This window comes from Nicotiana tabacum, chromosome 11 (assembly GCF_000715075.1).
Source record: "Nicotiana tabacum cultivar K326 chromosome 11, ASM71507v2, whole genome shotgun sequence".
In the NCBI taxonomy this organism is placed as follows: Eukaryota; Viridiplantae; Streptophyta; class Magnoliopsida; order Solanales; family Solanaceae; genus Nicotiana; species Nicotiana tabacum.
In genome coordinates, this window is record NC_134090.1 from 66,858,994 (window position 1) to 66,872,151 (window position 13,158).

The following is a 13,158-nucleotide window of genomic DNA, read 5'->3' on the forward strand; positions in this document are numbered from 1 at the left end:
TCCAAACTTGAAATAATACGTTAAAAAATTAAAATAAAAATAAAAAAAAGTTTAAGAAATATGTATAAATTACTTTACAATAAATATAAGTATATTGTAAATATACTATTGGGTTGATTAGGTTTCGATTTGATTTTTTTTAATTAAAATCAAACCAAACCAATTATGATCGATTTTTTTCCCAATACCAAACCAAATCAAACCAGACCATATTGGATTTTTTTTTCCGGTTGACTCGAATAATGTACCTTATGTGCTCAACACATCACACTTAGGGGTCGTTTGGTATGAGGTATAAGAAGGTATAAGGGTGGTATAAAAATTTAATACCGCCTTAATACTCTGTTTGGTTAGCAAATCAGGTATAAGTTACCCCGGTGTTAATTTTAACACCGGGATAACTTATACCTTATAGAAGGTGGGGTAATTAGCACCAGTATCTATAACTTATACCTTCTTCTTAGATATTATGCAATTGACATTCTTAATACAATATACCAAACAATGAATAAACAACAATCCCACCATAACTAATCCCAGCATAACTTATCCCAATATAACTTATACCGATATAATTCGTATTCCAACCAAACGACCCCTTAATGTACAAACTATACTATCTTCCCTGCAATTGACAAAAGAATCAGAGGAGTGTATATCAATCCCCACTGTTTTACAAACTGATTCTTCTAACAACAGAAACCACTCAAAACTAAGTTTTTATCCATTACTGGTTTTGTTTCATGTATTTGGGATCTCAAGAGTCAAGCCTAGTTGTTTTGGTTTATACTTTCAATCTTTGAAGATCAAATTAATAAGTAACAAGGCCATCTTAGAGACATTTTAGAAGCATAATAAGATGACTTAACTCTCCAAACTATGTTTTCCTTTAAGATTACCATAATAACTTCAACTCTTTATCAAAATGCATTCTGACAACCACTAAAAAGTTATCTTTAGCAAGATAACTACGTCAATTTTACCATCATTTAAAACTTAGGATCAAGCAGTAGCTATTATGGAACTCGCCTGGAAAAGAAGATTCCGATCGCCTACAACTTGGAACAGGAGTGCCACCTTCCAGAAAGATTTAGACCAGCTTTTCTCGCTGAAAAGACGCTAAGGTTGTAGTTTGAAGAGCGATAAGAAGTTGAAGAGAAAATGATTAGCCAAAGATCAAAAGATCTGATGAGAAGATAGTTTGAATGCAAAGGCTATTCTGTGTTTCAAGTCAAGACTACGCATAATAAAAGAAAATTACAATGCTAAGGAGAAAACATCTCGAATTTGAGTATAAAATGCTTCAGGAGTAACCCCTAAAAATGTTACATTAAGTAAAGAGTATTGCATGTTTATTAAAAGACTCAAAATCTTCCAGTAAAGTACTCCAATATTATCCCTTACCAATTGGGATAGCCCCAGAGAACACACTTACAGGATTTCATGTGGCTGAGATAGTGGAGTCTGCTTGACAAGAATGATGTCTACAATCCTTTATATGGTCGAGCACCGTAAATTTAAGAAAGAATTCCCCTGGCAATAGTGAATGGCTGAGAGCTCTTTAGGTAATAGATCAGTAACATCGAATTTAAACATTTTCCAAGACTGTTGCTGCTGTCTTTTCTCTATAATTTCCTCGATCACAAGTTCGGTAGACTTAAACATTCCTCTGATCCAGTGGAATTGAGATAATCACCATTTGCATCCTCAAAGTTATAGCAGGAAGGTGGTTCTTTTTCCTTCTTTTTTTCCTTCTAAAAAGAGTTTGTCAGAATTGTATCATCAAGACTTCATCTTTTAGCCATGCAACATCTTCCAATTTGCTACCCCTTAATCCATTAAAAGCTTCCAAACATGAAAAAGGTCAACATTGGTGATCAAAGTTAGAAAAGAGAACTGTGGATAATCGGATCACAGGAGTGAATATACAGTCAAATGCCAATCTGATGGGGAAAGGTGAATGGTTCACCAGCCTACAAGTAGCAGAAAAAGAATAGATACTTTAGATATGATTCTGAGTAGCCTTTTATGGATGAAAACATGCAGATGAATGTTAGCCATAAAGCACATCATATTGTATAGTGTTATCAAACCCGAAAATGCTAATTGTCAGCTCAAAGTGCAAAGCACGATTAACAGGCAAAGAAGTCGGTAATGAACCAAAAGAATTGTATGTATTCAAGAATCAATGACTATAAATACAAATAGAACTATGTGGACAAAAGAATTGAGAAACTTCAATTAATAGAAATATATGAAGCAAAAAATTTGTCAATCAAGTTCAAGCATCATGTTATGTTTATGATCAAGATGTAAGTTTCTAATTTATATTACTAACTTGTTAAATTTCCAATTTCCTATTCCTAGTCACTAACATAAAGTCTCCTTAAAAATAACGGTTTCGCTTTGTCATCTATATCTTTTTTTGATAAGTAAAGGCTTTTATTAAAAAAAAGTACCAAGATGGTACAGAAATCAGTACAAACTTTGAAACTACAACAGGTTCCCCATCATACTACATGTTTCCCCCCAAGAAATACAAAAAATCCAAATAATGATCCATCGTATCTAGAGTTTTACCAAAGCAACAGAAAAATAAGTTCTTGATACATTTGTTTTGAACTTTAGCAATCTACACCCTCTTCCCTTCAAAGCATGCCTTGTTTTTTTCCAGCCATAAAGTCCGCATAATACATATGGGAATAGTCCTCCAAGTCTATTTCAAGTTTCTCTTCATTTTCTGAGCTTGCCATATTCCCAGTAAATCAGTAATATTCTGTGGTATGACCATAGCTACTCCTGTAATAGTAAGAAAGAGCTCCCAGCATTGTCTTGAGATTCTGCATTCTACAGTTTCCTGTTCAGCTTTGCAGAAGTAGCATCTACTACACAAGGAATAGCCTCTCCGTTGCAATTTATTTTGAGCGAGACAGGCATCCCTAGCTGCCAACCAACCAAAACAAGCTGCTTTCATAGGCGCCTTGGTTTTCCATATCATCTTCCTAGGCCAATTATGGTCCTCCTGACTGTTCTGTTGTAGTAACATTTTGTAACAATTATTAACTGAAAACTGTTTATCCCTGGTGTTGTTCCAAATCAAATTATCTGCTTTATTCAGCTGGATTGATCAGGTGCTCAGTTGTTGCAGCAATTGAAAGAAGCTATTCAACTCCCAATCATTCAAATTTCTCCTGAAAGTAATATGCCAGCCTGATGTTGGGTCAAAATCTGCAATGTGACCATCTTTATTTAAAGCACAGCTAAACAAGTCTGGGAACCTATTTTTAAAGCACTCATCTCCATTCCAGATGTCTCTCCAGAATTTGATTCTAGCACCATTGCCAACTTCCAGTTTTGTATGCTGCAGGAATTCGTCCCATCCTTCACTTATTTTCTTCCAAATTCCCCCATAGTGCTTCAATTGTGCAGAGCTTTGTCTCCAACCCTCTATTTTCCCCATAGATAACATCCAACATTTTTTGCCAGACTTCATCACTCCCCCTACTATATCTCCATAACCATTTGAATAGCAACTTTATTATGCAGTTTCAGGTTTCTTACTCCCATCCCCCATGTCCTCTTATCTTCTGTGACCAAACTCCACTTGACCTGATGAGTTTTTCTTTTGTTTGTATTTCCTTCCCATAGGAATTGTCTTCTAATAGAGTCCAGTTTTCTCTCAACTGCTGCGGGCATGCTAAACAAAGACATGGTGTATGTTGGGATACCATCTAGGACACTGTTAATCAACACAAGCCTTCCCCCCAAAGACAGATATTGTTTTTTCCATGGAGTTAGCTTCTTGCTACATCAATCAATAACCCCTTGTCAAATATTCTTATCATTTTGCTTCACCCCTAGTGGAAGCCCCAGGTAAGTAGTGGGCAATTTCTCTAGTCTACAAGCCATTATATCTGCCAAATCCTCAACACACTCATCAGCATTGATGCTAAAAATACTACTTTTAGCCAAGTTAACTTTTTGTCCAGTAACAGCCTCAAAACATAGGAGCACCCCTCTCAAATTTGAGCATTTGAGCTCTATCAGCTTCACAGAATAGGAGAGAGTCATCTGCATATAAGATATGAGTAAGCATCATGCTTTGGTCTGTCTTGCCAATCTTTAGCCCCTTTAACCATCCCAAACGTTCAGCTCTCCTCAACATTGTGCTAAGAATTTCCATAACCAGAACAAAGAGGTATGGTGATAGAGGATCACCTTGCCTGAGGCCTCTTTGGGAGCTGAAAAACCCTTGGGCATCACCATTGATTAATATGGAGAATTTCACAGTTGAAATACAAAATCTAATCCATTTATCACCAAAATCCATCAACTTCAACAAATTAACCAGGTTTTGCCAATTAACATGATCATAAGCTTTTTCTAAATCAAGCTTGCAGGCCACCCCTTTTTTCCTCCTTTAAATCGGGTTATCAAGGCTCTCGTTGGCAACCAAAGCAGCATCAGTAATTTGTCTTCCTTTGATGAAAGCATTCTGATTAGGGGAAATCAGACTATTTATGACCTTCTTAAGTCTTCCTGCCATTAATTTTGAAAATATTTTGTATACACTACCCAGCAGGCTGATGGGTCTGAAATCTTTAATCTCCTCTGCTCCTTTCTTTTTAGGGATTAGAGCAATGAAAGTGGAGTTTAAGCTTCTGGCAAAAGAGCCTTTTTTATAGAAAGCATCCACTGCTCTCCAGATGTCCGTCTTCAAAATACCCCAGCATTTTTGGAAGAAGAACAAATTAAGACCATCAGGGACCAGGGGCTTTATTTTGTAGTACTGTCCTTTTTAAGACAGTATTTAGGCGAGTTTGATACCTGCACTAAAGTGCCACTTCAGCAACATGAAGCACCTATCTAGCAACCCTGAGTTCCACCGTTTAAGTGCGTCCCAACCGAGCCTTAAACAATACTATTATCGTAACATATTAGGACATTTAAAGGCCAAGTATAATCCGAATGTAATTTGTGATATTAACAGTGGCATATTATATTACTACTAGAACAAAACTGGAAAGAAGATCTAAGAATGACATAGCTTAGGTGTCATGATTCACTGAAGAAGCAACAAAGGTGTACAAACAAAATACACAAATCAATTCACTAGTTTACATAAGACCTTCATCTCAGGAGCCTACAACATAAGAATAAAAGCTTAATTGTAGAAATTTGAGGATTGATAATTTTCTCTGAATACTTTTAAGGTTGTTGAACCTTTTTAGTAAGGGTACATTTTATAGATGATATAACCTGCACTAAGTCAGTCAAAAATTACAGATTGTGCAACTCCTCGGACATATTAAACATGGAATCTACATCATTTGCATAGACCATGTTGCACCAAAAAGCTAGCAAAAATATATATTTGTATTTAAGGCTATTTACCATTTGCTTTCAAAACTTGTGTTGTTTCTTTCAATCCAAATTATCTATCAAATGACTAAAGGTTATGGTATTCCAAATTTTTTGAGTCCAACTCTGTTCCAGTTGGCTAAACAATCTAGAATGGGACATTGTTCAGTTCTTGCCAAATATTGCAATGAACATGCTCCAAGTCGGATAAGTGATCGTTCTCCGTTACAAAGCTGTATTCCTCTTTTCCGGAGATTAGACCAGGTGAGACATGCTTCCTTGGCCACTAGCCAAGAGAAGCAAAAAACCTGTAAAGGTGCTTTGTGTACCAACTCTTCCTCCAAGGCTAAAATTTAACGTTGCAACAAGTCAATAGTCAGTAGCAACAGAGAAGATTTCCATCTAATTTTTTTTCACCACCTTTCCATTTAATAGAATCAACCTTATGCTGGTCCAAAACAGTAGAGCTGAAAAGCTTCAAAATAGAACACGTTCATTCGATTTTTCAGTCATTTAAGATTCTTCTTAGGGAAATCGACAATCGCAGTATCGTGAAGAGAAGAAATGTTGTAGATGTCATGAAGAAAGTTTTTCAGTCCAATCAAGAGTTCCCAAAATCTAATCTTTCTACCACAACTTACCATTAAGTCAACATTTGCTTCGCGAATATTACAACATAATTACTCCAATGCCACAAGGAGCATTTGAAACTCTGGTGTGCTAGCGACAATCCGGTGTGTGTTTATCAACTAGAACCCTCTCCAAAGTGCATTTTCTTCTCCATTCCATTTTGCGAATAGACTTTCATTGTGACACTTTAAGGTTTTTAATGCCAAGACCTCCTTTTTGCTTGTCTGTGGTAACACTGCTCCGCTTTACAAGAGAAAAGGACTTGAATTGTTTATTCCCTTGGCAATGAAAGTCCCTCTTAATTTCTCCATGCGCTTTAAAATAGAAGCAGGGCCAGGGCCAGGAAACAGTGAATAGTGTAAGTGGGAAGTCCGAGGTACTTTTCAAGGACCTTATTTTTAATGGCAACTGATTTGTGTTTTTCCTCCAAAGGAAGTCTTAGGTACTTTCTGGGAAGTGAGCCAATGTTGCATTACAAAATTCCACAAGTCAGGAAAATTGTTGACAGGAAAAATGAAGCTTTTTGCATAATTTATATGAAGCCCAGAGACTGCCTTAAAATTGTTCGGATCATCCTTAAGAGCAAAAGTCGTTGTTCTTTGGCTTCATGAAAAATCAAGGTCAAGGTGTCATCAGCTTAGAGATGTTCAAATCTAGTAAAACCCTGAAATTTGCAGCGAAGCAGGAAATCCATTGCCTGAACCGAGCTGTATACGTCTTACTAAGTCCCTCCATGACCAGAACAAAAAGAAAAAGAGATAGAGGGTCTTATGGTCTCAATCCTATTTGACTAGAGAAGATACCATGAGGTGTACCATTTATGAGCACCGAGAGCTTCACAGATGAAATAAAAAAGCTGATCCAACTTATCCATTGAGACTAGAGCTGGCAAAATGGATAAGTTTTTCAAGTATCTGCCCATATTATCCCTTAAAAACGGGTCGTATAATTGATTTATTCAAATGGATAAAATATGGATCATATCCATATTAACCACTTTAGAAAATGGATAACCATGGGTCAAGAATGGATCATCATCACCAGCACCCTCCAATCATTTTCTGAAACTATCCAATGCTACGTCCCCCCATCCTCACCAACCATCCCAGCCTCACCCCAAACACCACCCACCATACCATACCCACCCACCCACCCACCCTACCTACAAATAATTGATTAGGTAATCTCACTAATACATATAATTACCACAGTTCATGTAGGTTATTACATTTGTTAAACAAAGAGGATTCCTTCGATATTCTAATGATATGGAAACATAATGGCTATTTAGTTCAAATAAAGTATAAACAAGAACTTGGTTTGTGGACTTTTAAGTCATAACTCAATAAATCATTTTAAAACTTTCCTGAGGTTATTCAATTGGAAAATTTGCGACATATCCTCTCATTGTTATGTTTACCAGAATATTAATCTCTAAGTTGACTCTGGTATCAAATTAGGAATTTAAATTTTTTCCTCAATTCCAAGTTTTAAAAGAAAAAGGAAGCTAAGGTATAATATCTATAATACGAAGACGATATAGTGTATATCCACAAAGCCTCACTTTGATGGAGTTAAGAGAACTATATAGAAGCAAGATAAGGCAGTAGACATATATAGAGTCTTGGGTAAGCAGCAACAGTTAACCCATTTTTTATCCGTATTAAATATGGGTTGGTCGGATATTTTATCTGTTTTTACCTAATCTGTTTTTGACCCGCCCATATCCAACCAAGTCGTCCGTTTGCCCGCCCTAATTGAGACTGAAACCCATTTGTCTCAATTAATCTAGCAAAAACCTCTAATTGACATGATCAAAAGCCTTCTCGATATTCAAATTGCAAAGAATTCCAGGTTCTTGGTTTTCCTTCTTGAGTCCAAGCATCATTCGCGATCAAAGCTACATCAGTGATATTTCTATCACTACGGAAAGCCGTCTGGGAGGTGCTGATCAGCTTACGTAGCAAAAATTCTAATCTGTATGCAAGAGCTTTGAGTATAATCTAGTAGAAATTGCCTATCAGACTGATAGGTCTATAGTCCTTAGGTTCCTTTGTACCGCTCTTCTTTGGAATGGGAGCAATATAGGAGGGATTTAAGCTTCTTTCAAAATGCTCCGGATTATGGAAATGGTTTATAGCCTGCATCAAGTTATCTTTAATGGTCGATAAACAGTTCATGTAGAAATACATAGAAAAACCATCCGGACTCCGTGTTTTGTCACTATCACTACTCGAGTAACATCAAGAATTTCCTCATGTATTTACTTGTTTAAGGCCCTTGGTAAGCTCTGCACTTTCCACACCAATTTTAACTGAAACAAGCTAAGATGCATTGAACATTTGAGGAATTGGACGTGATGGGATAAAGGTTAGCCAATCATGGACATAAAGACCTTTCAACTAGACGAAAAGTGCTTTGAAGACTTTACAAGATCAATGAAAGAAACATAGAAGGCCCACAACATACTAAAGTGGAGATTTTAAGCAAAGGGGTGGCTACATTCAAATGGCCAAGCGGCCAGTTAGCTAGGCAAAGCAAATTTCCTTGATTTCCTCGCTTTTAGCTTAAGGGTATTATTGTAACTACTTAGGTTGGTTTATCTACTACTATAAATAGTAATTAGGGTTTAGTTCATTAGTTAGTTTTTGGATGAACATTGATGTTTAGGCTGCTTTGTGAGCTGAAGACCCTCTTATATCTCCATAGAACCCTCTTGAATACTTGGGTAAGTATTCCCTTGTATGAGTTCAATTTCCCTTCTCCCTTGGACTACAATCATATAATTGAAAGCTTAATTTTTGCTTCCAATGATTAAATCCTTTCTAGCTTCTATCTCTAGTAACTTCTATCTCTTCTCCCTATTTTCTATCTAGTGTTGGTTGTACCATTGTAGTGTGTTACTTTGATTCTCATACCACATCAAGCAGATATTTCGAAGTTAGATTATCTAAGTTATACAATATACTCATCCCCTGTAGGAAACTGCTAAGGAGCCTGAGCCACAAATGGTTTTCCAACCTACCCCAACTTTATTGTTCCTTTTTCTTCCCATGGATAAGTCAAATTTTAGAGTTCAATTTAGGAGATCATTTACACATGGGAATTTAGTTGTTTGCATCCTGAGCTCGACTTTGATTATATGCTCCAAAAGCTTTATTTGCCACATGGCTATTCATTGTATTCAGAGAATTCTTTGATCAGAAAAGCTAGCAAGATGTCGTGCAATTAATGTCTCTGCTATGATTTCCAAGGTGATCTTGTAGGTTACACAGTAACGCAAAAGAAAGAAACCAAAAAAATGGACAATAGATATCATCATATCCTGCATTCCGGGAATCATGTCGCATAAGATGTCTACAAAGCCTACTAGCCTTTATCTTCGAGGGGTTTTCCCAATGCATAGCAGTTGTCAACTTCATATTATTAGGCCAGGGACACTACATTCGTATGAAGACCCAAATTTAGTGGAATTTCACCGAATGGCATTTTAGTTAGAGTTATCAGTACATATGCTAACTTTCTTTCAAATATCTCTTCGCACTGGAATACAGGTAAGGTCAATTGCACATCCAGAACCCATTATAACCTAACGAGTTACATGGCCTCAATCCAATTTTGCAGCATTGCAGTTCAAATTGCACTAACACATCTCCTAATAAAACATTATGCGCATGAACTCTAGTTAAGTGAGTTTATCATCCTGCTTCTTCCTGATCACATTTTACAAATAATTTTAATCAACTAAGTTACTCACGAACTAGTCAAAAAACGGAAGTGTAAGAGAAAAATTCATCTGCTCTGTGCTCAAGGAAAAATAACATATTTTTACCTAGGATCATTGCAGTGTTGCATACCGGGCATGATTGTATGTGATGGATACTGAAGTCATCATTCTCAGCCAGAGTCAAGGGGTATGACAGCAAGAATTTACACTTTCGGTGCCATTATCAACCTGTCTTTGATACACTTTTTCTCCTCTTGATCAGTCCTTTTATCAGAGTGAAATAAGTAGACTTCTGTAGAACAATACCTCTCTGAGTAAGTTCTGTATAGATAAGCATCGCATCTTTATATCTTCCCTCTGCACAAAGCTCATCAATCTGCTGTGAATAAGCAGTTGAACTTGGATCTAGTTCATGTGAAGATTCAGCTGTGAGTTCATGTTCCCTGTTATCCATTTGTGGCCGCTGTTCAGATGGTCTTTCTCTCTCTGTCATATTTGACAAAAATTCTTCTGCTTCCTTAAGCCTTCCAGCATCAGTAAGTGCACCAATAATAGCATTATGTGTGTACTTATCACGTTGGACATTTTTCTCTTCCATTTCAGCAACAAGGCCTAGAGCATCCTCAAGTCTTTGATCTTTACAAAGAGCCGTAATCAAGGTGTTATAAGTTACTACATCAATGGTCTTCCCTTTATCAATCCACGTATTAAATAGCTTAATGGCTTTTTCAAGCATGCCTTCCCTACAAAGTCCCCGAAGAAGAATGTTGCACGTATATACATCAGGCTTAAAAGAATTCTCAACCATTTTGTTGTGAAATTGAAATGCTTTCTCAATGTTCCCCTCCCAGCAGTATCCATGAATAATAGTATTGTATGTTATTTCATTAGGCACTATGCCCTTCTCTAAAAGTTCGTTCAGTTTAGCGATTGCCAGCTGAGTTTTACCTGATTTACAGAGCCCTCCAATTATGATGTTGTATGTGATAATAGTGGGAATTACCTCTCTCTCTTTCATCTCATCCCAAAGCTTAAGAGCTCTTTCCATATTTCCACACCTAAAGTACCCAGCAATAAGAGTGCCATAACTTACTGCATCGACAAGATAACCCCTGGTATGAGCACCAGAGAGCAACTCGTAGGCCTCATCAAGCTTCCTTTCTTGACAAAGAGTATGAAGCATTGTATTGAGAGAAAAATTATCCATTTTCAAACCTTTTTCACCCATTCGTTTCATTATCCTCAAAACCTCTGGTAGATTTCCTGCTTTACAGTATGCACTTATCAAAGTATTGTAGGAAACGCAATCTGGACATAAACCACCTTCCTCCATCCTTTGAATCACCGCTCGAGCTTTTTCCACCTTCCCTTCCTTGCAATACCATTTAATTAATGTATTATAAGTAAATTCATCACATTTGATCCCTTTCTTATTCATTTCTTCAAGCAGATCAAAGGCCTCTGAACTTCTCTTATTATCAAGACACCCATTAATCAAGGTGTTATAAGTTTTCACATCAGGCAACAATTTCAACCCTACCATCTCATCCCGAAGCTTAAAGGCATCATCGATCCTTCCTTCATTACACAGACCATCAATCAACATATTATATGTCCAAAGATCAGGCAATGTATTGTTCTGAGTCATCAGCTCGACGACCTGAGCAGCGTCCTTCAACCACCCCATTTTACAATAACCATGTACCAAAATATTATACGTATTCTTGTTTGGCACGAGACCTTTACCCTTCATATCCAATAACAAATCCCTAACATCATTCAACCTACCTTTCTTGCACAATCCATCCAATAAAGTATTATAACTCACATTATCTGGCACGCAACCAAACTCACTCATTCTATTCAACAAGCCATTAGCATCCTTAAACTTGTAAACTAAACAATACCCTCTAATCAAAATATTGAAAGTATTCGTATTCGGAGCCAAACCAAGCTTAAGCACATCATTGAACAGCTCATTACACAAATCAACAGAGTGAGTAGAAGGGTACTTTACCAATGCATTAATCAAAGTATTAAAAGTCAGCAAATTCGGGCACATTCGAAGGCGTTTCATTTTCTTGAAAATCTGAAGAGCAAGATGGGGTTGTTCACACTGGCAATAAGAACCAATAGCAGTATCCAACAAATCCCTTGAGGGTTGAGGGAAAGAGGAAATGGGGTGAAGGAGGTGGCGGTGGAGAAGGTGTTGGGGGTGATCAGAAGGGATAAAGTTAAGGAGAAGGGATTTGGCAATCTTGAACTTGCGATGGGATAAGAGGGAGGATAAGAGAGGGGGGAGGGCAGGGAAAGGGAGGGGGTGGGTGGAGAGAGAGGGTATGTGGGATTGAGACCATTGGAAGAAGGAGAAGAGGGTGGTGGGGTGAGAAGAGAGGGTAGGGGAGGAGAGAATGGAGTGGATAATGGGAAAGGTGAGGTGAGGGAGGTAGGATTTGAGAGTGGATTTGGGGAGGGATTTGGAGGAAGAGAGAAGAGTGGTGATTGTTTGGATTAGTTGAGAAGGATTCAATGGAGGATATCCTGGAGTTGGGGAACTCATTGGTGTTTGATTTTTGGGGTTTTACAGAGAGAAACAAATGGGGAAGATGGGGTTTATACGGAGGTTTCAGTAAGCAGCTGACTGAAGTTGTCTTCTTGTTTTTCTTTAGGCTTCCATCGCATTTGCAGAGCAAGCAATTTCCATGCCGGGCACTATTTATATTTACTTTTCTTATTTTTTGTGAAATCTAAAAGAAAACTAAAATTTGTTGAACCTTTTGTCCTTTTCTTTTCTCTTTTCGAAAAAGGTCCAAATACACTTTGAAATAAGGTCTACAAATAACCTTCGTTAAAAGTTTGGCACATTACCCACCTTGTCGTTACATTCTTGGCTCGGATACCCCCTTAATTCTAAACGGCTGCCATGGTGGATAAGTTATTCACTCATAATTTAACATGTGGAATTTTAATTTACACCCAAATATTTTAATTCACACCCAACCGGATCTAATTAACCTACCCATTACTCGTGACCCGACCCGTAAATTGGAAACCTCTTTCTTAAAAACACCTGAATTTTTACTTCACTTATCAACTAGGGATAGCTTTTCTTCTCAATCTCAACAAAGATCTTCGAGTTCATCAGTCACATGTTCGTCTCCTTCACTATACGATAATCACTAGTGCAGCTTTCTTTTTCGACAAAGACACATGTTGTTGTTGTTGTTGGTAATTTGGATCACCGTCTATTTCATCAGTTCCAGCACTAGACCTTTTATCCTCACTGATATGTTGTGTGTCTGGAAAAGCATTGAGAGAAGGAAGCTCAGAGATTGAAGGAGCTGATGCTTTTAACAATCATTCAACAGTTTTGCTTGGTTGATCATAACCAAGTCGATCTTGCAAATCGTAGAACTGTATAGCTGTGTTAACAGACAGGC

General features: G+C 37.3%; 1 protein-coding gene across 3 annotated transcripts; it reads right to left on the minus strand.

Annotated features, from left to right (window-relative positions):
- Positions 1 to 1,152: 1,152 nt before the first annotated feature.
- On the minus strand, positions 1,153 to 12,427 carry LOC107790367 (uncharacterized). Of its 3 annotated transcripts, none has more exons than XM_016612290.2 (2): positions 9,849 to 12,427; positions 1,153 to 1,973 (listed from the first exon to the last, which is right to left on the minus strand). In XM_016612290.2, the coding sequence occupies exon 1, from the start codon at positions 12,276 to 12,278 to the stop codon at positions 9,942 to 9,944; it is 2,337 nt and encodes a 778-aa protein (XP_016467776.2). In that variant the 5' UTR covers positions 12,279 to 12,427; the 3' UTR covers positions 1,153 to 1,973; positions 9,849 to 9,941. The 3 variants fall into 3 exon arrangements, with proteins under 3 accessions (XP_016467776.2, XP_016467777.2, XP_016467775.2); XM_016612291.2 differs by having other exon boundaries at positions 1,153 to 1,845; positions 9,824 to 12,427; XM_016612289.2 differs by having other exon boundaries at positions 9,824 to 12,427.
- Between the last annotated feature and the right edge of the window lie 731 nt (positions 12,428 to 13,158).

Coding starts and splice junctions, on each gene's coding strand:
- LOC107790367 (XM_016612290.2), bottom strand. CDS start 12,278: ATGAGTTCCCCAACTCCAGGATATCCTCCATTGAATCCTTCTCAACTA.